At 42.5% G+C, this 26,306-nt stretch overlaps 1 protein-coding gene across 1 annotated transcript; it reads right to left on the bottom strand.

Moving 5' to 3' along the window:
* Positions 1 to 375: 375 nt before the first annotated feature.
* On the bottom strand, positions 376 to 2,388 carry LOC110611777 (pentatricopeptide repeat-containing protein At4g02820, mitochondrial). The gene is made up of 2 exons (XM_021752254.2): positions 2,074 to 2,388; positions 376 to 1,772 (listed from the first exon to the last, which is right to left on the bottom strand). The coding sequence occupies exons 1-2, from the start codon at positions 2,359 to 2,361 to the stop codon at positions 516 to 518; spliced, it is 1,545 nt and encodes a 514-aa protein (XP_021607946.1). The 5' UTR covers positions 2,362 to 2,388; the 3' UTR covers positions 376 to 515.
* Positions 2,389 to 26,306: the final 23,918 nt, after the last annotated feature.

Here is a 26,306-nt window from a genome sequence, read left to right as displayed (position 1 = left end):
AAGATTCTAATTCAGTTTTAAAAAAGATTACAAAATCATTTCATTGAAAATGCAGATAAATATTGAAATAAGAGTGCCAGAATCTACAAAATAGTTGGTCAATAGGGTCGAGCTATAAGGTTCAGATTGAGTTCAGATGATCATAGAACTAATTACCACTTACGAGGTTGGTCCACAGACAGGGAATGGTAGATCTGCTAAGATCCTGCATATTTGAAACAGGACGCAGCGATGCACCTTGAAGCTATAGTTTAATGTTATCCCTTTAGTTCCTGTCTTCCTGACCTAGAAATTTTAAAATGTAAACCAAGACAAATAACTCGTACTACTTTCTTTTGACAATGAATCTCCTCACACGTTCCCAAAGCTTTAATCTAAAAGAATTTTAAACAACTCTCATTTCTGAATCTGAATCCATTGTAAACAGAAATCATCAAACTGGAAAAAAAAAATACAAGGTCTAACACCAAATTTCTCAACACTTAGTTAGACTTAGCTGACAAGTTTTTCTGTTGTCACGAGACAAAACTTGAGACTTCACTCACACACATGCTGCTAGTTATTTGGATGAGTCTATGTGTTTCTTCATCTAACTCAACATTATCTTTCTTCATACGCTCTGCAATTATTAGGGGCATTTTACCTGCGTTCTCATAAGTTCGTAGAACAGAATTATATATCTCTGTACTCACATGGCCAGCGTCCCGTAGTATAACCAATAATTCCTCTGCTTCTTCAACATTCCCTTTCTCCTCAAGATTCTTAAACACTTCTCTAATCAACTTTTTGTCAGGATTCCATTTTTTAACACTACTAATTGCCTTTTTAAAATAATCTAAAACTTTGTCCATCTGCTTTGATTTCAAATGACCCCATGTTAGAAGCTCCCAAGTAGTGTAACAAGGACGGATGCCCTTTTGCACCATTTGATGATGAAAATTTTCAGCTTCTTCCATCTGGTTTCTATTGATATACGCTGCAAGGAGAACGTTTGGGACTTGTGGATCACCATGTCCAGAAACTGACTCCCACTCAGAGTAAATATTCTGTGCTTCTTCAATCTCTTCAAGTTTCAAGAGGGAAGACATCATACAAATATATTCAGAATCATTCATTTTGCGGAAGCACGATTTCATCTTATTCCAGATCCGATGCACCTCATCCTTGTCGCCCATGTTTGTATGCAAACTAATGAGAGAAGAATAAGCGAGTCTATTTTTCCTTGAAGCCCTTTTCTCCATCTCTCTCAAAGTAGATGATGCTTTTTCAAGGAGTTGGTTCTTTATATATAAGTTGGTTAATGTGCTATACGTTATCCAGTCTGGATGAATTTTTGCCTTCTTCAACTCCATAAACACTTTTTCTGCAGTTTCAACATCATTCTGCGAAGCGCATGCACTCAGCCAAAGATTGTAAGTAACAACATCTGGCAAAGCGTTTTTCTTCAACCCCTTTATGACTTCAGGAACCTTCTCCAATTGCCTATTTGCAACGTACAGTGATAGCATATGGTTGTAAGGAAGGGGATTCTTCAAGAAATTACATTCAGACATTTTCTCCATTAAAGCCTCAGCTTTTTCAAGCAAGCTATAATTGACGTAAGTATGAAGAAGAGCAGTACAGGTTTGCCAGCCTCTGATTTCATCCCGGAGATCTTCAAAAAACTTCTCTGCGCTACTTAGACCGCGAACCTTTGCAATGAGGTCCAAGTGCACAGCATAGTCACCTGGCATGAGCTTGATATCTTTCTGCTGTGTCATCCATTCACAAACCTACAAAGATAATCGGAGAAATAAAATAAAACATACTAAACTCTAGTCCTCAGCAATCAGCATCAGAGCTCCAAACACTTGGAAGAAAAATCCAGCAAGGTTTACCTAAAACTTTAATATCCTCCAACTACTTAAATATCCTAAACCGTCTAATGCCTAATGCACCAGTTCTAATTTCCCATGAACATTATTGAATCAAATCAATGGAAAATTGCCCCTCCTCCTGAGGGTTAATCAAGCTTACGAGTAAGAATAAAGCGGCAGTAAATAAGCTTAAAAGAAAAAGCACGGGAAACCAGACCTCGAGTGCGTGTTTGTACCGCTTGAGCTTTCGGAGCTCTCTAACAATTCGATTAAGCTGATACTTCTGCACCTTGTGGCCCTCTGCTTTCCACTTCCCTATTGCAATTACGGCACTACGCTTCGCATAAACTAGGCTAAACAGTCTCCTTCCCAACGTGTCACCCCCGCCACCTGCTCTCGCCGTTGATCCTCCGTTCCCAATAGTCTTCTCCGCAGCCGATTCCCCTGAGAAGTGGCGCGCGGCGGCCGCAACGGTTGCCCGAAACCGGATGAACCGGAGCAACATTACTCGACAAACAAACGAGTCAAACCTTCTACGACTTTGGGTTTGGTAATCGGCATAATCCAGGAGCTTTTATGGGCCTGAAGAGTTAATTTGAGATGGGCTGGGCTGAAATGGGCTCTAAGTAATTGAATTGATACAGTCGCGAGTGGCGATCAAATTCCCAAATCGCAGGGCTCCATACGAACTTTCTTGCCCACGCACTCATGTGCAGGTGCAGCCACCAAATAAGATTCAATTATCTCACTTTTTCTTTATTTCGTTTTTTTTATTATTCACATTTATTTTTAATTTTCTATTTCTCTCTCTCTCTCTCTTAAAGCTTCAATGCCAGGCGGGAACTCTGCCTCCGGCGTAAGAGTCGTCGTCGCAGGCGACCGTTTCACCGGAAAATCCAGTTTAATTGCGGCGGCCGCCACTGAGTCTTTCCCCGACAACGTCCCTCGCGTGATTCCTCCTACTCGTCTTCCCGCCGATTTCTTCCCTGATCGCGTCCCCATCACCATCATCGACACTTCTTCCGCGTACGCGCATAATCTTTCTTCATTTATAAATAAGTATAAATATATTGCTAGTGTTAGAAATCTTGTTGCTGCTCTTAGGATCCAGTTCTCTTTTGGCACGTTTTGAAAACTGTTCCTAGTTTGGCCCAAATTTTCAGTTTTTAGCGAAATTTTAATTTTTTGAAACTAGACTTTGTCTATGAACAATTTTTCCCTTCAACTTGCAGCTTGGAGAGTAGAGGCAAACTCTTTGAAGAATTGAAGCGAGCTGATGTGGTAGTGTTAACTTATGCTTGTGATCAACCTCTGACACTCAGTCGTCTGAGTAGTTTTTGGCTTGAGGAACTCCGGCGATTAGAGGTTCTGTGCAATTTTTTTGGCCTCGTTTATTTATGTGAAGTTATATTCGCTTTTGTTTCTACTGATAACTGAAAATTTCGCCACTTTTTTTCGTTTCCAATTCATTTTACCGTAAAGGTCAAGGCACCGATTATTTTAGTTGGTTGCAAACTAGATTTGCGAGATGAGGCTCAGCCCGTCACTCTGGAGCAGTTCATGGGCCCAATCATGCAACGGTATAGGGAAATTGAGACTTGTATAGAATGCTCCTCACTGACCCTTATGCAGGTATCTCCCCTCAACCTTTGTTTATCCGAAATTTTCGTATTTAATCAATGGGTAGTTGGGTTTTTAAGTTTGAACCCTGCTATTTCACTTAAAACTCTGCGCTTTGGGCAAGGGATGGATCCAGAAAATCTAGTTAGTAGGGGTAACTTGTGTTAAATTCACACAAGTATATATAAGTAGAGATACTATATACATGTATTTAAAGAAAAATAAATATGAACAACATCAAGAATAAAAGTAATAAAGCATGTTGATTTTTTTTTATATATATTCAATAAATTGTTGAATTTTTTATTCCACAAAATATGTATATATTACATTTATGCAGTTCATTATCTTTGTGATCAATTACTTGAAGTTTCACATGAGAACAAATTTAATGGTAATGAATAAAAAGATGTTTATAATATGTGTATATATACATTTTTTAGTTCAAGGATAGTGATGACCGTTGGATTTCACTACTCCGGACCAAGGCCAGGCCCACGATGACAGCCCATGACCTGAAGGCTTCTAAGTCTCCCGCGTGAGCCAAGTCTAGCCCGCTCAGTTTTAAGACCGGGTCCTATGTAGATTTCTCAATCAGGCCGGCCCTGCCTTCTCCGGTCCAATGATCAGACCTCCTCTAAGCTCAGCCTTAATCTCCTCTCCCAGCCTAGTCCAGAAAAAGGAATGTGGCCAGCCCATCCGCCTGGTGGGTCCCCCAGCATGCGTGCCAGAAGAGAATTAAATGGCCGTTACGCATGGGACAGATATCTGATACTTTTGTACGTCCGTATCAGTGTGGCAGAGACAGGTGGCCCAATGAAAATACAGGCCGAGGAAAGGAATAAAAGGAGAGGAACACCCTCCTCTAAGACTAAACTTTTTCTAAGTTCGCAAAACCCTTGTAAAACTCTACTTTCTGGATCTCAAATCATCAATTGGCGCCATCTGTGGGAACGAAGGAGATCTTCTCATCGCTGGAGTTCCACTCTCACAATACCCATGAGATCCACAATGGCCAATCATAATGAAAACAACCTTGCTAGCACCCCCAATGACCTGAGCTCTGTTCAGGAGGGGCAACAGTTCTCTTTCTCCAGCCCCACAACCCCAAACAACCAAACGCCAATCCCTTTCAGCCCCTCCCCAAGCTTGGCAGGGAACGCATCCGGAGTTGTCTTATCCAACCAAGACCTCCAAGCCATGGCCCTTCAACTACAAAACACCGCCCACTGGCTGGGGCAGATGATGCAACAGAGGGGCCTTAGCACCCCAATGAATGTGACGCCGGTAGTAGAAGAACCCCGAACCAATGAACCCCAGCCCACCTTCAATCACCCCCAAACTATCAGCCGAGAAACCGGAGAAAGGGGGCGAAGAACAGGAGGAGAAGATGAATCTGAAGCTAGAGTCCACGGGAGAAGAGTGAGAGAGCTGATAGAAAATGACGAGGCAGACAGTTATTCTACCGGAACAACCAGGAGGACGGAAAGTGAGGTGCAGGAAGAGGAGTATCGTTTAGAAAAAAGGCCTAGACAAGAAGAAGAAAATGTAGATAAAAAACTGCAGAAGCTGAGGGAACAGCTCCTGGTTGAGTTAGGAGCGAAGGACCATAGCCAGACTCTATTACCCACCTCTTCACCCTTCTCGAAGTGGGTACAGCAGGAGACTGTCCCCAAGAAGTTTATGATGCCACCTATGGCAGCGTACGACGGAGCTGGGAACCCTAGGGAGCACGTCTTGAACTATAAAACTTTCATGGAGTTGTAGACTTTATCAGATGCCTTGATGTGCAAGATATTCCCAACGACGCTTACGGGGCCGGCACGGGCGTGGTTTAACAGCTTGTAGGCCGGGAGTATCAGGAGCTTCGGGGATCTGGCCAACGCCTTCATCAGCCGGTTCATAGCTGGAGTACCAGCGGATAGGAAGACCAGCTATTTGGAGACGGTCAGGCAGAAAAGGGACGGCTGAGGGAGTATGTTGCTCGTTTTAATACGGAGGCCCTACAGATTCCCGAGCTGGATGAGGGGAGAGTGGTGGAGGCCATGCAGAAGGGGACGACCTCCGCTGAGTTTTTTAGCTCGTTGAGTAGGAAGCCCCCCCTCCCCCCCCCCACGCTGGCAGAGCTGATGAAGAGGGCGGAGAAATACATAAGGCAAGATGACGCCCTGGTGACGAGTAGATTCGCCAAGGGGGCAAAAGACAGAGGAAAAGAGATCGGAGAGGCATGAGAAGAAACAGGGCAAGAAACCTGAGCCCTACAGGCAGCCCTGAGACCGGAGAGACCAGAGACCTTTTCCTCCTCGGGTTCCAGAACAAAAGCCATTCCCTCCGCGTATTCCGGAGAACCTGACTCCACTCAACGCATCCAGAGCCAAGGTGCTCATGGCAGTTCAGGATAAGGAGTTCCTACAATGGCCCAAGCCTATGAGGGCAGAAGCAGATCAGCGAAATCCTGACAAGTATTGTCAGTATCATCGCACCTATGGCCATGACACCAATAACTGCTACCAGCTGATCAGTGAGATTGAAAGGCTGATAAAGAGGGGACACCTCAGGAACTTTGTGAAGAAGCCGGAGGGGCAGAGGCCTCAGCCGAGTCCAGCAGCACAAGCACCCAGGAGGACGGGAGCAGGGCCGGTGAATGATGGCTCCAGTGGAACCATCAACATGATCGTTGGAGGGACCGGAGGTCGGATGAGCCGAAAGCCCGAAGGGGAAAGAAGAGAGGCCGAGATGGGGAAAGCAACAGTGCAGAAGTCATGCAGGTAGTTGAGCACTCTCCAGTAACTATCACCTTCTCTCCGGAGGATGCCCAGGGTGTTCAGATGCATCATGACGACGCCCTTGTTATTGAAGCCGTCATCCACAACTACCGGGTTAAGAAAATTTTGGTGGATGACGGGAGTAAGGTGAACTTGCTGCCGTACCAGGTCTTCCAGCAGATGGGAATCCCTGAGGAGCAACTGGCTCGGGATCAAGCCCCAGTCAAAGGGATCGGCGGGTCCCGGTACCTGTGGAGGGGAAAGTAAAGTTGGCCCTCACTCTAGGAGAAGCGCCAAGGACTCGCACTCATTATGCGGTGTTCTTAGTAGTCGAACTCCCCCTGAGCTACAACGCAATACTGGGACGACCTGCGCTGTTCGACTTCGAGGCTGTAACCAGCATCAGGTATCTGGCTATGAAATTCCCAACAGAAGCGGGAGTGGGGGTAGTAAGAGGAAGCCAGGAAGAGGCCAGAGCAGTATACCTGGCTACGGTATCAGAGCCAAACTCAGCAGGAGAAAAACTTGACTCGGAAGTTCTGGAGGTCCGATATGAGAATAAAGAGGCCAGAACAGAGCCGGTGGGAGAACTGGAAACCTTCCCCTTATCAGAAGCGGAGACAGATAAGGTATTCAGTCTTAACGCCAGCCTCACTAAAGAGCAGAAAAGGGAAGTTACGGCCCTGATCTGAGGTCACGCGTCAAGCTTCGCCTGGAAGCCTTCTGACATGCTAGGGATTGACCCCAGAGTGATGACACACAAGCTGAATGTCCTCCCAGAGGCCAGGCCGGTAAAGCAGAAGAAGAGGGTAGTAGGAAGGGAGAAGCAGCAAGCCACCAGAGAGGAGGTGCAGAAGTTAGAAGAGGCAGGGTTTATTAGAGAGGTCATGTAACCACAGTGGCTAGCAAATCCTGTATTAGTCAAAAAAGCTAATAGCAAATATAGGATGTGTATAGATTTTACAGACATCAATCAAGCATGTCCCAAAGATTGTTACCCCCTCCTTGATATTAATAAAATGGTCGATTCTACGGCCGGATTTGATTACATGTCGTCTTTGGATGCTATGTCTGGTTATCACCAAATTCCAATGGACAGGTCGGATGAAGAAAAAATCTCGTTCATAACGGAAGATGGGACCTACTGCTATAAAGCCATGCCTTTCGGGCTGAAGAATGCCGGGGCAACATACCAAAGAATGATGAATAAAATCTTCAAGGATCAGATCGGCAGGAATGTCGAGGTATATGTGGATGATATGGTGGTAAAGAGTCCGACTTTTCAGCAACACTTGGTGGATCTGAGGGAGGTGTTCGAGGTGCTGGAACAGTACAGAATGAGGTTGAACCCAGTGAAGTGTGCCTTTTTTATCAGGGGAGGAAAGTTCCTGGGATACATGGTAAGTGGAAAAGGCATTGAGCCCAATTCGGAGAAAGTGGAAGCTATCCTGAATATGCCCGAGCCGACCTGCGTGAGGGATGTCCAAAGACTTACTGGAAGAGTGGTGGCCCTCAATCGCTTCATGTCGAGGTCGGCAGAAAGATGCCTGCCATTCTTTAAGAAGTTGAGGAAAGTGTCGAACTTCGAATGGACCGAGGATTGCCGAGAAGCTTTCAAAGAGCTCAAAAGCTATCTCAGCTCGCCCCATGTACTTAGCAGTCCACTGGAAGGAGAAGAGCTCCTAATTTATTTGGCAGCCTCTGAGCAAGCAGTCAGTGCAGTGTTGGTAAGAGTAGAAGAAGGAGAACAAAAACCAGTGTTTTATATCAGCAAGGTGCTTAAAGACGCCGAGGTCAGATACCTGAACATCGAGAAGATAGCCTATGCTCTGTTGCTGGTAGTCAGGAAATTCAGAGTCTATCTAGAAAGCCACCAGCGGGTAGTGATGACAGACCAACCGCTGAAGAAGATTCTCCACAGGCCGGAAACATCAGGTCGGATGCTTGCTTGGTCCATCGAGATTAGTCCCTACTGTTTAGAGTACAGACCTTGGACCACCATAAAATCTCAAGCCTTGGCTGATTTCATAGCAGAATGCTCGTTCAATGAAGAACGAAGGGAATCGGGCCAGTCATCTTTGGAAGCATTGGGAAATGAGAGAGATGGGCAATTCTCTCAAGAATTCAGTTGGAAGCTGTATGTGGACGGAGCATCAGGCACTGGGGGCAGTGGCGCTGGAATAATGTTGAAGGGACCTGAAGAATTTAAGGTTTGCTACGCCTTACGCCTGGAATTCAAGGCCTCTAATAATATGGCGGAATATGAAACCCTAATAAACGGAATGCTGGTAGCAATGGAAATAGGGGCAACCGACCTCGAAGTGAATAGTGACTCCCAGCTGGTGATCAATCAGATAACAGGGGCATATCAGGCTAGAGACCCTACCATGCAGAACTACCTAGCGAAGACGAAGGCTATAGAAACTGAACTCAAAAGTCGGGGAATCACAGTTAGGTATCAGAGAATACCTCGGGAAGAGAATGAAGAGGCAGACCTGCTCAGCCGATTATCTAAAGAGGAGCTAGAACAACTCTCTGACGAGGTATACATACAACACATTAGCACACCTGCCTTTGACAAAACGACCACTGTATTGCAGGTGGAGCAAAGCCAGAGCTGGATGACCCCGTACCTGGAATACCTGGAGAAGGGAAAGCTTCCTGAAGACAAGGATGAAGCAAAGAAGATAGCAGCTCGTGCCGCTAATTACCAAGCAGTAAGGGGGACTTTATACAGAAAGGGGAAATCCAGCCCGTGACTCCGATGCGTGAGCCCGGAGGAGGCAATAAAGGTGATGGAAGAAATACACAGGGGAATGTGTGGAGCTCACGAAGGAGCAGGAACGCTGGCTAATAAAATATTCAGGTAGGGGTATTACTGGCCTACTATTAAAAAGGAAGCAGAGGAATTTGTCCGAAGATGCGATGTATGTCAGAGGTTTGCGAATGCCATCAATGTTCCAGCCACTCCTCAGTCCAGCATATCCAGCCCATGGTCTTTCTCACAGTGGGGAATAGACATCCTGGAACCCTTTCCCAAGACCACGGGGCAGAAGAAATTTGTAGTGGTGGCTGTGAAGTACTTCTCGAAATGGCCAGAAGCAGAGGCGATCCCCACAATCACAGCCCCTAAAATGATAAACTTTGTATGGGGCAATATCATCTGCAGGTTCAGAATACCGAGAGTACTCATCTCAGATAATGGCAGACAATTCGACTGCAGTGCCTTCAGAACGTTTACAGCTAATATGGGCATCTGACACAAATTCTCCTCGGTGGTCCATCCCCAGACCAACGGTCAAACAGAGGTCACTAACAGAGCCATCTTCCAGGGATTGAAGAAGCGGCTGGATGGGGCAAAGGCGAATTGGGCAGAAGAGCTCAATAGCATCCTGTGGGCACTCCGAACTACCCCCAGGACATCCACTAAAGAAACGCCTTTTGCACTCGCATTCGGCACTGAAGCTATGGTGTCAATCGAGCTGCAGGTCCCTACCCATCGAGTCCAATTCAATAGCGAGAGCACCAACGATGATAAGTTAAGAAGTAACCTGGATGCTCTAGAAGAAGTTAGGGAGGAAGCTCAAGTCCGAACTGCCACTTATCAGCCAAGGGCAGCCCGTTATTACAATCAAAGGGTTAGAGAAAGAAGCCTGAAAATAGGAGATCTGGCCCTGAGAAACCTGGAAGCTACTGGGAAGAGAGCGGCAGTAGGAAAGTTGGCACCGACCTGGGAGGGTCCCTTCAGAGTAGCAAAAGTGGTCAAACCGGGGGTATATCGAATTGAGGATATGCAAGGAAACCTTGAGCCTCATGCTTGGAATATCCAGCATTTGAAAAGGTACTTCCCCTAAGATGTTATCAAATGTAAAAAAGACCGATTGTATTTCAAAAAGCATGATAATAAAATAGACGTTGTTATTGTCCAATTCTTTATTTGCCATATCTGACATTGTTCTCATGAAAGAAACAAAAGAGAAAAATAAAACAGGCACCAAGGCCCAAGACCTCATGGAGGTAGGCTACAAGACCGGGATCCCTAAGATCTCCCGGCACTACAAGACCGGGATCCCCAAGATCTCCTGGCACTCCAAGACCGGAATCTCCAAGATCTCCCGGCACCGCAAGACCGGGATCCCTAAGATCTCCCGGCACCGCAAGACCGGGATCCCCAAGATCTCTCGGCACTCCAAGACCGGGATCCCCAAGATCTCCCGGCACCGCAAGACCGGGATCCCCAAGATCTCCCGGCACTCCAAGACCGGGATCCCCAAGATCTCCCGGCAACGCAAGATTGGGATCCCCAAGATCTCCCAGCACCGCAAGACCGGGATCCCCAAGATCTCCCGGCACCACAAGACCTCAGCCAGAAAGGCGACCAGGATCCCCAAGATCTCCTGACGCCGAGCTGATAAGACAAGCAGCGTAAATCAAAAAGTATCGACCTGCGATACGCAAATATAAGCCTGAAAAAATAAGCAGGAAAAGAGCCGAACTCAGAAAGCTCAAGGGCAAACCATAACTACAAGCTCCCTATGATCTTAGAGGAAGCCTAAAGAATGAGCAAACAAGGCTCCGGCCTCGATTCCTATCAGAACATAATTGAAAACAAAAGACCAGCCCCTACTCATCACTTTAAAAGGTACATGATCCTTTTTACTTTGGTTATATGAAGGTTATATATCCGAGCCCATATTAATACAGTAACTAAAAGAAAAATGAGGACGTCCAGTCAATTGTTAAAAATTGAACTCATAGGTGACGACCTGATATGGTTGAATCCTGCGAAAGATTAGATAAACATGTAGCTTAAAGATTTTTATCTTTAAGGTAATCCAACTCGGAAAAGGCTTGCAGATAGGAATGCCTTGGTGAGATTGGAAAACTTTATAAGTTAAAAGTTTAGTCAATTGACAGAATTTCATCTCTGATTGGCTTGAGGGCAAAAGAGGAAAGACGGTATAGTTGATTCCTTAGAAAAATTATGAAGCACATGGTTTACGTATTTCATTCTTAACATATATGGCTTAAGTATTTTATCCTTGACATTTTGGGCTTTTATACAACATAAACAGTTCGGTAAAGCCTGGACAGCAAACAAAAATAGAAACAATTCAAATATAGATACAAGTAAAAATCAAATTTCATTGAATAAAGTCACAATTACAGCCTACTCTAATGAAGGAAAAACTGTCCTTAAGGGACTTACATGCCTAGGTATATCTACATTGTTATCTTCTACTCTACTATGTACAAAGGGTACAATTTCCCCCTTGGGAACCTTGCTTCCTCCTGTCCTTGAGGCCCAGCACCTTCATCTCCCTTCCCCAGCTCGGCATCTGCCTCAAAAGGCTCAGCTGCAGTGCGAGAAGCTCCTTTGGGTGAGGGTCTGTCATCCTCCCCGTAGAACACCTCCTTGCCATTAGAGTCTTCCTCAGCGGCTCGGAGTTCAGCCAACGGGGTGGAGGGGGCATATCTGGCAGTCCTCAGGCCTCGATTATACCCAGAGACGAACATGCGGAAGCTCTTATTCCATATAGCAGTCTTCATCTCGCTAGAGCCTTTGAATTCCGCAAGTCGCTCCTCGCAGGCCTCAGCTATCTTGGTCTTTAGCTCCGAAGAGTCCTTATAATCTTGGAGATAAGCTTCACAGGCCTGTTGGATCTCCCTTTTGAGCTCAGCCGACTCCTTGTACTCCTTTAAGCGCTCCTCGCACTCCAGCTGGACTCTGTCCTCAGCATGCTTGGCGTCCTCGAGCAAGGCCGCACACCTTGTCTTAAGAACCTCGACCTCCTGGCAGAGATGCTGGTTTTGAAGTTTAGACGTCTCTACTGCCAGGGCTAGGTCTCTCTCATTATCAGCACACTTAGCCAGCTCTTGCTCAAGGACCACAACCCGCACGGCACCAAAATCTGCCTTCAGTAGCTCGTGCTGGTGCTGGGCCTCATCCTTCTGACTCAGGGCCTCATCCTTCTGACTCAGGGCCTCGTCCTTTTCTCGCTGGATCCCCTCCAAGGAGGACAGCTGCTTTAAACCTTTGTCACGCTGATCTTCTGCCTCAGCTGTCCTCCCATCAGCCCTTTTGAGGGCCTCCAGCGCAGTGTGTAGCTATATCTGGAGGGACCTGGACTGCTCTCGGGCAGCCGCTAGATTGCCCCGGGCATCGCTGGTCGCCGACAAGTTCTCCTCGAGACGCGCCTCCTCAATATAGCGGTCTACTGAGTCCCTGAGGGCGCGATCCCGGGCGTCAATCTCCATAAAAACGCCCATTGCCTGGCAAAAAGGGGAAAACAAATGAAGTTAGAAAGTCAAGAGAGGTAAAAATAAACTAAACAAAAAGAAAAGAAACAAGCATGAATTACCATCAAGAGCATCTCCCTGGCAGTGTCTCCAAGCCGCTCTCAGGTCTGAGCCCGGAAGGCCACCTGTTCTCGAGTAGAGCTGGCCAATAGGCCAATAAGAGCCAGCAGGCGAGGGTCTGAAGCTTCTGTGGTCCCGCCAAACATTTGCCCCGTAAGATTTCCACCATGGCGCTCGCCGAAGACTGGTGGGTGATGTCCTCCGCGTTCAAGATATCGTTGTCTGGGGCAGACAGCAAGGGCACCACAGAAGTCTTCTCCTTCTCAAGAGAAGGCAGAGGTGGAGCCGGTTTTCTAGAGGCCCTAGCCTTCTTGGAAGCGGGAGCTGGGGCAGGAACTTTGGAGGGAGGGGCACGCTTACTCCCAACCCCTCCTGCAAGGCCCTCAGAGGCAGCGGATGACTTCTCTGGAAGGGGAACGACCTCAACCGGACTGGGCTCAGCCCTCTCTGCAAGGATGCCCTCAATTGCAGGGGTGCCTTCAGTAGCGACTCCCTGAGCACCCTCATTTACGGGAATGACCTCCAACTCGTCCTCGGGAACCCTACGTCCAGTGGGAGCAGCTCCAGACCTTTCTTCAGGAACAACCACCGAGGACACGGCGATATCCGTCTTCACTTGCTCGGTGCTCCCCACCGGGCTAATAGTAATCTTCGGAGCCTTCTTCGCCCCCTCAGTAGGAGCCCGTTGGGACTTGGGGGCATGAGAAGATTGAGGGGCGAAGTCCGACTTGCTGCGGCTGGAGGGCCTCCCCGACCTGACACCTCGAGAACTTGGTCTGGGAGCCTGAGAAGTAGCTGGAGCTGGAGGAGGAGGTCGGCTAGCCGACCTGGAAGATATAATTTCGGCCACCCTCTGAGTAGCCTCTCCCACCGATTGCCCGGCTAGAAGGGCGTCCAACGCGGCATTCATGCTCTCCCGGGACAACGCAAGGTTCTTGGGAGGCTTGACATGGTCCATTTTCACTTCAGAAGCTGCAAAAATCCAAAATCAGGGCAAGTCAGAACAGTACTCAATAAAAATCATCAAATCCAGATTAAAACAAGCAAATGGAATAAAGTACCCGCGTCCTTGATATCCCGAAGGTTGGACGCATACAAGCACTTCTCGACATCATACTTCATTTCAACAAAAGTCAGTCGAACAAACCCGACCTGCTCGGTAAGGCTCAACTGGGGCAGGTCGTTGCAACCCAACGAGACATCCTCCCAGTCGAGTCCTAACTCCCAAGCCAATCCAGTCTCCTTCTTCAATTCCACCACAACAAAACCCTCTACCCAGCCTTGATGGAGTCCTTATACCCCGTAAAGATTGACAGCCCTCCGCGGGGGGCAAAATAGTAAAACTTTTGGCTCGCCTTGACTAGCCTGAAGAAGGTAACGAACAGACGCACCGTGGGTGTAAACCCCCAGCTCAGACACACAGATTCAAAGGAAGACATGAAAAGAATGGAATTGGGGGTCAGCATCCGAGGGGTAATCTCGAAATACCGGAAGACCTCGATGAAGAAGGGAGAGAAAGGAAAGGACAAACCATATTCCCTCTGCTTAACGAAGAATATTAAGCTCATGTCCTTCTGAGGGTCGATCAGACCAGAGGGAGAAGGATCGGGAAGAACGATCCTCTCATTCCGGTACGGGGTCCGGATGTGAAAAAGGGGGGTATCTAGGTACTCCCTAGGAATGAAGTTTCTAATGTTGGATGGAGTGATGCTAGATTCTAGGTTGACGACATCGGGGAGACTAGAGCTATCCATGGCGGAAGAAGAGGCGTACCTGGAAAGCAGTTAGTGCGGATGAGCAGAGGAAAGCGAAGCTAACAAGAGAGCACAGAGAGCTAAAGAGAGCAAAAGTTTTGAGAAGACAGAGGGAATTCGAAATTTGAAACAGTTGAGAGATGAAAAGATGTTTTGAGGCAGACTGTACTTAGGCGGCGCGGTCATAATGACTCTCGGTATTTACCCCCTCATCAGTCAGGCAATAACTGATGAGAAGGTGATTTCACTACCCCGGACCAAGGCCAGGCCCACGATGACAGCCCATGACCTGAAGGCTTCTAAGTCTCCCGCGTGAGCCAAGTCTAGCCCGCTCAGTTTTAAGACCGGGTCCTATGTAGATTTCTCAATCAGGCCGGCCCTGCCTTCTCCGGCCCAATGATCAGACCTTCTCTAAGCTCAGCCTTAATCTCCTCTCCCAGCCTAGTCCAGAAGAAGGAATGTGGCCAGCCCATCCGCCTGGTGGGTCCCCCAGCATGCGTGCCAGAGGAGAATTAAATGGTCGTTACGCATAGGACAGAGATCTGATACTCTCGTACGTCCGTATCAGTGTGGTAGAGACAGGTGGCCCAATGAAAGCAAGGCCGCTACACATCACTGACAGGCCGAGGAAAGGAATAAAAGGAGAGGAACACCCTCCTCTCAGACTAAGCTTTTTCTAAGTTCGCAAAACTCTTGTAAAACCCTACTTTTTGGATCTCAGATCATCATATAGGAATCTCAGACTAATGAGATTGAATTTGGACAATAAAATATATTACAATTAATAAATAATGTAATGGTAATTTTTTTTTTTCTGATTTTTCTTAGCATTCTAACGAAAATTAAAATAATGATTTATGTATAAGTACAAGAAATAAACAATTTAAAAACTTAAGTGAATTATGGAGGCAACATTAAAATACTTTATCTATATAAAGGATTTCCATCGGGGAAATGAAAGATTAAGTGAATTATGGGGGCAAAGTTAATAAATCTAATAGGGAGAAAATGTTAAAAATACCCTATCTATATAAAGAATTTTCAAGGAGCAGTGGGGCAAGTGCTCCCCATTGTTTCCATGGTAAATCTGGCCCTTCTTTGGGCATTTCAGCATCATTTTTAACTATGATATCTGTTTGTGCACTGTGTTTTCTCAAAGTGCTGGTTTATAAATTTAATAATTTAGTGGGAGGAACCGGAGTGGCAACTCAAGACAGGCGAGATATAATGATATCTCTTTGCTGGGGAAAAAGGCATGAAAGAAAACATAATGGAAGGCACTGCTCATACCAATGAGACTGAGCCATTTCTGCTTAGCATGGTTTAGGTTCCCCTTTATTTAACCTTTCTAATGTTGAAGAGGGTGAATTTTTTGTAATTTTACTGTTTTTATTATTCAACCTTCAGTATCAGAATTAGGAATACAAAAGGTTAATGTTTAAGAATCAAACTTAATTGTTTTTAGGTCCCAGAAGTTTTCTATTATGCTCAAAGAGCTGTACTTCATCCAACAGCTCCATTATTTGACCAAGAAAATCAAACTCTGAAACCTCTATGTGAGAGGGCATTGAGAAGGATATTTCTTCTTTGTGATCATGACATGGATGGGGCACTCAATGACACAGAGTTGAATAACTTTCAGGTTTTGTTTTTTTAATTTTTAATTTCCTCTACTTTTGTCCTCTTTACATTAGTTTTTCCACTATGTCTTTGGGAAATCTGAAAAATTGCAACACCCCTAAACAGGTTCAGTGTTTTAATGCTCCACTGCTGCCTGCTGAAATAGTGGGCGTGAAAAGAGTTGTTCAAGAAAAGAAGAAAGAAGGTGTTAATGACTTGGGTCTTACCATTCAAGGTTTCCTTTTTCTCCATGCTCTTTTTATAGATAAAGGCCGACAGGAAACAACTTGGACTGTGTTGAGAAAATTTGGCTATGATGATGAATTAAAACTCAGAGATAATCTTCTTCCTGTTCCATCTAAGCATGCCCCTGATCAGGTATTACTTAATGATACCAAACTTACCTCAGATTTCATTTTTGGGGTTTGCATATTGTGAATTTTAATTGTGGTCTACGCTTTACTTGTTTTTGGCAGATACAAAAATCATATACTGTATTTGAACATTTATGACGTGAATTTGTGTGTTACTTTTGATTTTTATTGTTGGCTTATTTTGTGTGCACACATGAGATATTGAGGCCTTAAAATTCCTCTGATAAAAAATATAGTTTCTCATTAGGTTTTCTTAATGTCTTAAAAAAGTGTCGGCTTGGCCTTTCATAAGTGGAAACAAAATAAAGCGTCCATAATAAAGACATTTATTATCGGTTGTTAATTCAATACATTTCTGCTGCAGTATCCGAGTGGATATTGTTATTTTCTCTTGAACTATAATAATATTGAAATCATAGAATTATTTATTTTTCTTGAAATCTCTTCATTATGTTTTTTGTACACACGCTTTTTTTTAGGGGGTCTGCTGCTAAATAGACTTGGTAAAATTATAGTGTTCTAATAAATGCCGAGCAGTTTGACAATTGAGTTACCTTTTCGTAGCTCAGTATGGTTGAATAAAGAGGATATCTTGGACTGCTGAAATTAATTCAATATCTTTGTGTTGCATGGTTTACTAATATACATTTTTAACAATTTACTTTGAAGAAACATTTAAATTTGGTAAGTTTTTGGTTCTATCTACGTATAGCATCACCACAATTTAAAATGTCATGAAAACTGCATGTTTGCTAAAACAATTTTACATGGTGTTGAATGATTGAATCATATGTTTCCTTCCATAACAATTTCTCTTTTGGAGTGTCCAATTCCTTCCTCAACTTTCATTTTGTAGAGTATAGAGCTGACTATTGAAGCTGTGGAGTTTCTTCGCGGGATCTTCCGATTATTTGACATTGATAATGTATGTATCACTCTGTCAATCCTTATGTTGCCAGCTGCTGCATGACGGTTGTTCTTTTTATTTATTCATTTATTTTATCCCAATATCTCAGAAAATTCCTAACATTTCAATCTTGACATTAATAGCATGGAGCCCTTCGGCCTGCTGATCTGGACGATTTATTTTCAACTGCTCCAGAAAAGTAAGTTTTAGTTATTAGATTTTTTATTCATTGATCTGGCATGTCGTGATTCTCAAGTTTTAGGGTCAACATATTTTCTTGTTGCTCTTAGTTGATTCTTGGAGATAGCTTTCTATAACTTGTTTATACTTAATAATGGATCACTATTTTGTGGAAGTTGTAGTTAGCCACCTGAAGGGGCAAAAACAGTAATATCAAGCTGATCTCTGCTTGGTGCAACTTGTGAATATAGTTGATTATTTTTCATATGGGGAGTGAATCTGGTTGCCTGTGGTCATACGCTAATTTGTTGAATCATCAGAACATGCAAAATGTTTATTGTGTCCTGGTACTGAAGTAACGTCACAGTATAATCTCAAATTAATCACAAGTCAAACCTTTTACATGTTGAAGCTGTGAAACATTTTTTTTTAGAGCAAGCAATCAAGACGACTCTGAACTTGCAAATGCTAATACCAATGCTTTTGTCATGTTCAGTTACTTGGCATAAGATTTACATGAGTTTTAACTTGAACTAATGACTTCTTGTTATAGTTTTCCAATTTCTTGCTTTTCAGCTATGCTATGATCTTGTAAATGGGCTCCAATCTGGTTTCTTATGATTGTGCAGTATATATTTGCTCATATGAGCTGTTCCTTTCTATATTGCAGCCCTTGGAGTGAGGCTCCTTACAGGAATGCTGCAGAGAGAACAACGCAGAGGAATTTAACTCTTAAAGGTTTCCTAGCTGAGGTGTGTATTAAACTTCTCTTTTGTTTGATTCTTTCTCCACCTAGGTGGCTTTAGTGCCTCCAAATGTGTTTTACTTGTCATACCTTAATCTTTGTGAAACCATAAAATGCTTTTTTTTTCTTTTTCTTTGTCGAAGATGTTTTTCTTTATTGTATATTTCATTTGAAATTTTGATATGAATTTCTTAGGATGATGAATGTTTATAAAGTAGAATGTCAAATTTATTTGGATGTTGATTGAAATTTTATCTATTTCTTCTATTATTACAATACTACAGAACATTGTTTTTTCTTCAATTTGTTCAGGACAATATGTTGTAACTTGGTATTCCTGTTTAATTATTAAAATGTGTCCATTTTCAGTTTGGTGAGGTTTTAAATCCATTACCTCATAATCTGCTTGAGCTATTTGTCAGTTTTGAATATGTGGCTGCAGTGGGACCTTATGACCTTGCTGGACCCAAAGGCTAGCTTGGCTAATCTAATATATGTGGGTTATGGTGGAAATCCTGCTTCTGCACTACGAGTTACTAGGAGAAGAACGGTGGATCGCAAGAAGCAACGAACAGAAAGAAATGTTTTTCATTGCTTAGTTTTTGGTCCTAAAGATGCTGGAAAGTCCGCTCTGTTGGACTCGTTTTTAGAAAGGTATTGGATCTTTACTGTTTCCAATAGAGCTCTATCTGTTGATAATTGTATTATCTACTTAACAAGTAATCATAGGAATAGCTAGTTTTCTTGCTATCTTCATTAGCCTTTTTTTTAACATTTTTTTCTCCTCTAATCAATAATGAGTTTGTGCTGCCAACTTCAACCATAGGCCATTCTCAGCGAGTCGCAACCTAACAATGGAGCATTATGCAGCAAATGTTGTCGACCAGCATGGGGTGAGTAGAATGTACAAATAGTGAATCTTGATAGTTATATACAATTCTAATTCCTTAGTAGCTTTCCTGGTGATAAATGAATAAGAAGATTTTTTTTTTTATCTATATTCTGATCTTCAGGAGACAAAAATACATGTTGTCTCCATTGATATGTTGCAAATCTGAGCTTTATGGTTATCTTTTTCATCTAATTAATTGTATAGGGGAATAAGAAGACTCTTATTTTGCAAGAGATACCAGAAGATGGAGCGAAGAAACTTTTGTCAAATAAAGAATCTTTGGCAGACTGTGATGTAGCTGTATTTGTCTATGATAGGCAAGTTTGACTCATAGCCCTTGGAAGGGCAAGTTTGAATCTATCATATTTATTAGGGGTAACGACTAGATAACCTCATTTGTCATAAATAAATGCAGTATAGTAGTGCATGAGAACATTTGCTGTGTCTGAGACTGCAGAAGTTCCTTGTCTTGTCTCAAAATTCCAAATATAGGTTTCCTGGAAAGGTTGTCCATTTCATTGGCATTAGGTTTTCTTCTTACTTTGCAAGTGTTGTTGAATCTATGGATATCATGGTATGACATATTATTATTTATTAGAACGGGAGACCACATTTTGCTTCTTACTTTTCTATGAGACCAAATTACCTCCCACAAAAACACAATACCCAGTAATTGACCTCCTATCAACTTTCGAGCCTGCCCAATCAGCATCACAAAAGCATTCAATATTTGAGTGTCCATGGTTACCATAGAATAGGCCTCGCCCTGGGGCCCTTTAAGGTAACAAAGAATCTGTCCCAGAGCATCCCACTGGGCAACAGTAGGAGAAGACATAAACTGACTTACCACACTCACTGAATATGCAATATCAGGACGAGTCACCGTCAAATAATTCAGCTTGCCAACTAATCTTCTATACCTTTCAGGATCTGCAAATGGCTCACTGTCTTCTGTGGTAAGTTGAAGGTTAGGGGTCATTGGGGCACTACAAGGCTTAGCACCCAATTTTCCTGTTTCTGCCAACAAATCAAGAACATATTTTCTTTGAGACAAGAAGATGCCTTTCTTACACCGCATAACTTCGATTCCCAAGAAATATTTCAAGGAACCCAAATCCTTTGTATGAAACTATGTTTTAAGAAATTCTTTTAGGGATGTGATGCCAGCAATGTCACTTCCTGTGATAACGATATCATCCACATATACTACAAGCATAATTACTCCACTATCAGAATTTCTATAAAACACTGAGTGATCACACTTACTCATCTTCATTCCAAACTGTTGGACCACCTCACTAAACCTGCCAAACCATGCCCGAGGACTCTGTTTCAAGCCATAAAGCGATTTTCGAAGTCTACAAACCTTACCTGACTCCCCCTGAGCAACAAAACCAGGTGGTTGTTCAATATAAACCTCCTCCTGAAGATCACCATGAAGAAAAGCATTTTTAATATCCAGTTGATGCAAAGGCCAATCATGAGTAGCCGCCAAGGAAATAAACAATCGGACAGATGCGAGCTTGGCAACTGGGGAGAATGTATCAGAATAGTCAACTCCATAAGTTTGTACATAACCTTTGGCCACTAAACAGGCCTTGAGGCGAGCAATAGATCCATCAGGATTTACTTTCACTGCAAACACCCATTTGCATCCAATAGCCCGCTTTCCTTGGGGCAAGGACATCAACTCCCAAGTACCATTAGTGTCAAGGGCCATCATTTCCTCTTCCCTTGCAGCACGCCAACCAGGATGGGACAAAGCCTCAATAACAGTTTTGGAAATTGAAATAGAATCTAAAGCAATGACAAAACAACGAGAAGAGGAGGATAATTGATCATAAGAGACACAAGATGAAATAGGATAAGTGCAAGTACGTTTACCTTTGCGAAGAGCAATGGGCAAATCCAAATCAGACAATGAAGGATCAGTAGGAGCAGGATCAGTCGACGAAGAAGCGGGTAGTGGAACGGAGTCAGAGTCCTCTAAGCGTCTGGAATACACATGAAAAATGGGAGGGCGACCTGGCACATGAGCGAAAGGTGTAGGAGTAGTCTGAGGAAACAAAGAGCGAACAGTGTATAACAAGAGGTCATCTTCCTCCTCCTGGGTGTTATAAACAGATGATGGCGGAAAAAACGGAGTGGACTCAAAGAATGTTACATCCGCAGACACAAGATACCGATTCAGATCAGGAGAAAAACAGCGATACCCTTTCTGACGTCGAGAGTAGCCAAAGAAGACACATTTGAGTGATTTGGGATCGAATTTAGTAACCTGTGCACGAACATCACGAACAAAACAAGTACAACCAAAGATACGTGGCTCAATAGGAAATAAAGATTTAGTGGGAAATAAAATGTTATAAGGGATATCACCATGAAGGACGGAGGAAGGCATGCGATTGATCAAAAAACAAGCAGTGGATACAGTATCAGCCCAAAAACATTTAGGTACCTTCATTTGGAATAAGAGGGCTCTGGCTACTTCGAGAAGATGTCGATTTTTTCTTTCTGCAACTCCATTTTGTGAATGAGTGGCAACACAAGAGGACTGATGAAGAATCCCTTTTTGTAACAAATAAGATTAAAATTCCCCAGAGAGATACTCTTTAGCATTATCACTTTGCAATATACGGATGGAAGTATTGAATTGGGTTTGGATTTCAGCATAAAATACACAAAAAATAGAAAATAATTCTGAACGACTCTTCATTAAAAATAACCAAGTAGTACGAGAGAAATTATTAACAAAAGTAACAAAATACTTAAAGCCAGACACAGACACAACAAGACAAGGACCCCAAACATCTGAATGGACTAACTCAAAGGGAGACGAAGCCCGTTTATTGACTCGAGACAGTGTAGGTAAACGATGATGTTTGGCAAATTGACAAGACTCACAATCTAGAATAGACAAAGAATGAAACTGTGGATATAACTTCTTTAAAACCGAGAGAGAAGGATGCCCTAAACGACAATGAACATCAAAAGGTGTTAAACGCGTGGAGCATACTAGAGATCGAGGAGATCGAGGTAGTTGCTGATCCAAGACGTAAAGACTCTCTGACTCACTTCCTCTACCAATAATCTGCTTCGTCGAAAGATCCTAAAAAACACATTGATCAGGAAAGAATGAGACACAACAATTCAATGCACGAGTGAGTTTACTCACGGAAAGCAAATTAAATGCGAATTTAGGGAGACATAACACAGAGGATACAGAAAGAGAAGGGGTTAAGTTGACATGACCAGAACCCATGACAGACGATTTAGTGCCATCAGCAAGAGTAACATAAGAAGGCGATGTATGAGACTTAAGATTGGACAAAAGGGTAGAATTACCTAACATATGATCGGTAGCACTAGAATCAATAACCCATTTGGAGGATGAAGACACAAGACATGCAGTAGAGTTACCTGACTCGGCAATTGCAGTGATAGAGGAGGAATTAGATGATTTTATAGATGTCTGGTATTGGATGAATTGTGCATACTCATCTGCAGATATCAAAATTTCCTGATCGGAAGATCCATTCAATTTGTGTTCCGTGATTTTAGTCATCATAGGAATCACATCAGTTACGGTGGTGGTTTTAACTTCAGCCATAAGAACAACCAACCCAAAAACGATAGCAACAAAAGAAACACAGATTCAGAAAACAGTACCCGGCGTGAACAGTACCGATGAATAGTACCACGTGAACAGTACCGGTGAACAATACCGTGAACAGTGCCGATGAACAGTACCAAATAAAACACCTCCACCCAACACCCGAACGGCAAACAAACCTCAAATCTGACAAGGGGTCGGTGTGGTGACTCCGGCGATAGTGAGATCCAAATGTTACCCTTTACGGATAACCTAAATGAATGGAGCCCTAAGTCTCCAAAAAAATTTTAAAACTTTACGAGAGAGAAAAGAGAAAAAAAAAATCTCTATGAGAAAGGTTTTGATACCATATAGAAAGATAATATTTATTATATATCACAATAGAGATTACAACTTATTTATACATGAGAGACGGTAACTAAATAGGAAGGAAAATCAAGCCTATGATTATACAATCCCTAAGATTAAGCAACTAATTCATCTATCAATATTTACTTCCTATATTAACATATTTACTTTCTATAACTTATAACAATTATAATATTTATTATATAGTATATTTTATTATATAATTTAATAATTTAGAAATTTTTATATATTATTTTAATATTATTTATTAATTTATTAATATTTAATTTTATATATTAATATATTATATTAATATATTTTCGATATATTAATTATATATTTTATTTATTTATTTTTGCAGTTCGGATCAATATTCATGGAAAAGATCTTGTGAACTGCTTCTGGAGCTAACTAGAAGAGGCGAAGAAACTGGTTATGGGGTGCCTTGCCTTCTTATTGCAGCCAAGGATGACTTGGATCCCTATCCAATGGCAGTACGAGATTCAGTAGCGGTATGCACTTCTACACTTGACTACCTTATCTTTGCATCATCAATTTTTGACGCATAATTCCCCTGCAAAGAAAATTTTTTTTTTTTTTTTAAATGTCTACAATTGCGTAGAAAGTGATATATTTTGGAAATGCTCATATTTCTTATTTTATAGTTCAATTTCCCTTTTAGGTTTGTCAGGAGTTGAGAATAGAGGCCCCTATTCCTGTCAGTGTAAAATTGGGGGAAACAAATAATGTGTTCTGTAGAATTTTAAGTGCAGCTGAGCGCCCTCATTTAAACATTCCTGAAACTGAATCTGGTACGAAACGCAAGCACTTTCACCAACTTATTAGTCACTCCCTTTTGTTTATGTCAGGTTCAACCTCTCTCTCTCTGCATAGTTCCATAAATGTGCATGAACATGTAAATTGTGCCAACTGAGTTCTGTTCTAAATTTACAGTTGGGGCTGCTTTCACTGTTTTTGGGGTGGCAGCTTTCCGTGCCTTCACTTCAAGGAAGAATTCTTCCAGTTAGATTCTGAGCCTTCCATCAGCTGCTTTGCTTTATTGCTATTTAAAAGGAAGATTTTCCTAATTTTGCAAGCTGGATCTTAAGAGGGAATTCTTGTACACAAATGTTTCACGTCCCTTTTCAACTCGTGTATATTCTTTAATTTATTTATTGATTATTACTTGTTAATTCATTAATTTAGAAGTTGGTAAACCACATGGTGTACTGTTTGAAAAAAGATTCCGGATGGTGCGACCTATTACGCTATTACCAACTTAACATTTCGTAGACTTGTAATTGTGTTTGCTCGTTCTTCTCTCATCTGTCCATTCTCTCACATGCGTGGTTCGCCTATGAGGTTGCTTGGGATGACTAGTCTCTGACCATTGAATTACAACTCTCAAGTCCATTTTAGGATGCATATTCTATTAGGGAAGACCATAGAATATTAATCTTACCACTCGTTATGTTGGATTCAACACAAACTCTTTTGGTTTGGTTTTAGCAGCTGAAATGTCAATTTTCTAGCGAGTTTTCTGTCCTTCTCAAATCCTTACTGTCCAAACCCGTGTTGTATCTGCTCACTTGGAAGGATGACTGTCGATTCATGGGCCCTCAGCTGAAACGGTTGTAGTATATATTATCCAACCAAGCAAGCTATCAGATAAAATTAAAACGAACGAGAGTCGCATCCCAATCAAAGGGTAACATAGAAGTATATCCGTTGTAGTTGTATGATTATTTGCCTTAGCCTATGTACTGTGAAGCAATTTTAGCTTCCACATCTATATGTGTAGGGCGCACATCTCTGCTGTATAATTAGTACTTTTCAAGGCGGGATAGGATTTGTCAACGTAGGAGAGAAGTGGCTAAAATCATGCATGTCCTGTAATTATTCCTCAACCAATGGGAAAGAATGTGCCCATGATGCCTTGATCTAGTGCTTGCTATGTAAATTTATTCTGACTTGGGCTAAAAATAATTGAGATGAACATGGTATATTTTGTTCAACATAAAAAAAAGGAAAGGAAAAAATATATTATAAATGAGATTGGATGTGTCTGCCAATATCTCGATACTCCTTTCTTCACAATAAAGGAGCAAAGAGTATAATTGAATTTATTGAAAACTAAGGTCGAATAAAATGATTAAGATGCACGAATTCATTGTTTGGTAACACCTTTGAGGTCAGGGGATTTTACACTCATTAGAATTCATTATTGATTTTTCAAATGCATAACCAACGGAAAAGGATTTGAATTGGGCTGAAGAAGAAACAGATACCTTGCCCCTGATTTAGTGCAGAATATGCAACATTTGCGGAGTTGACCTCGGAGCACAGCCATATTAAGAAACCTGATAGACGCATCCCTCTGTTTTCCCCAAGCCTAGATGTTGTTAATTATGGTAGGTTAACTAACCAACGTCAGTTGGGATACATGAAAATTACAAGTGTTTGAACACAAGTAGAAAAGCAGGTATTTTCCATGGTTGAAAGAAAGGAAATCCAGCAGGATCTGTGGCTGTGGTGTGTTGCAGCTTGTCATGAAAAGGAGAAGCAGTTGATGTGAAAGGGTAGGATTCTGAGAAATCAAAGCTGGCTAACAAAGAGTTAAAGAAGATCTTCCAAATATTTTCCTTGATATGATCTGATCAGCATCACCTTCATCCTCATAAGCTCTGTCTATGTGTTCCTCGCTTGCTTTTGACTGCTTTTCTACATGCATCATGCCTCTGTTGTGTCCCATGCGAGACAATTGTATCCCGACCTTGATAATGTTCTTTTGATTCGTTGTTCTGCACAAACTAACTTATTTATAATATCACTTCACTTATCAATGTCTTTTTTTTTTTTTTAATAATAAAAAAAGTAATTATTTATTGTTTTGGTTCTTCATAGTCTCGCCGATAATAATATCTCAAAACATACTAAAAGATGGCTGAAAAATGCTATACAGGGAGAGGTAGGTGAGGCAAATCCTTGCTAGGCAAGCCAGCATGACTTTCCATAAAAGAAAAAGAGAAAAATCGACCCACAAGTTGTGTAAATTTGCTGAGCAAGTGGGAAACATGGACGGTTGTTGGCATTGGTCTTAGCCTAGTAACTAATAACAGGATGATTAGATTTGGAAATTTCAACTCTTGGCAGGCCCATAATCATCAATGTCAAGACAATACAAATTAGAATCATTTTGACGTTTTACAAAACAACTTTCTTTCTTTCCCTTGTGCTTTTTGGTTCAGTAAATACAACAAGAATTGATTATT

Source organism: Manihot esculenta, chromosome 1 (genome assembly GCF_001659605.2).
Source record: "Manihot esculenta cultivar AM560-2 chromosome 1, M.esculenta_v8, whole genome shotgun sequence".
NCBI lineage: Eukaryota > Viridiplantae > Streptophyta > Magnoliopsida > Malpighiales > Euphorbiaceae > Manihot > Manihot esculenta.
The sequence above is the reverse complement of the archived record's forward strand: the minus strand, read 5'-3'. Positions and strand labels throughout refer to the sequence as shown.

Coding starts and splice junctions, on each gene's coding strand:
- LOC110611777 (XM_021752254.2), bottom strand. CDS start 2,361: ATGTTGCTCCGGTTCATCCGGTTTCGGGCAACCGTTGCGGCCGCCGCG. Junction 1,773..2,073: donor GGTACAAACACGCACTCGAG/GTCTGGTTTCCC, acceptor TTATCTTTGTAG/GTTTGTGAATGGATGACACA.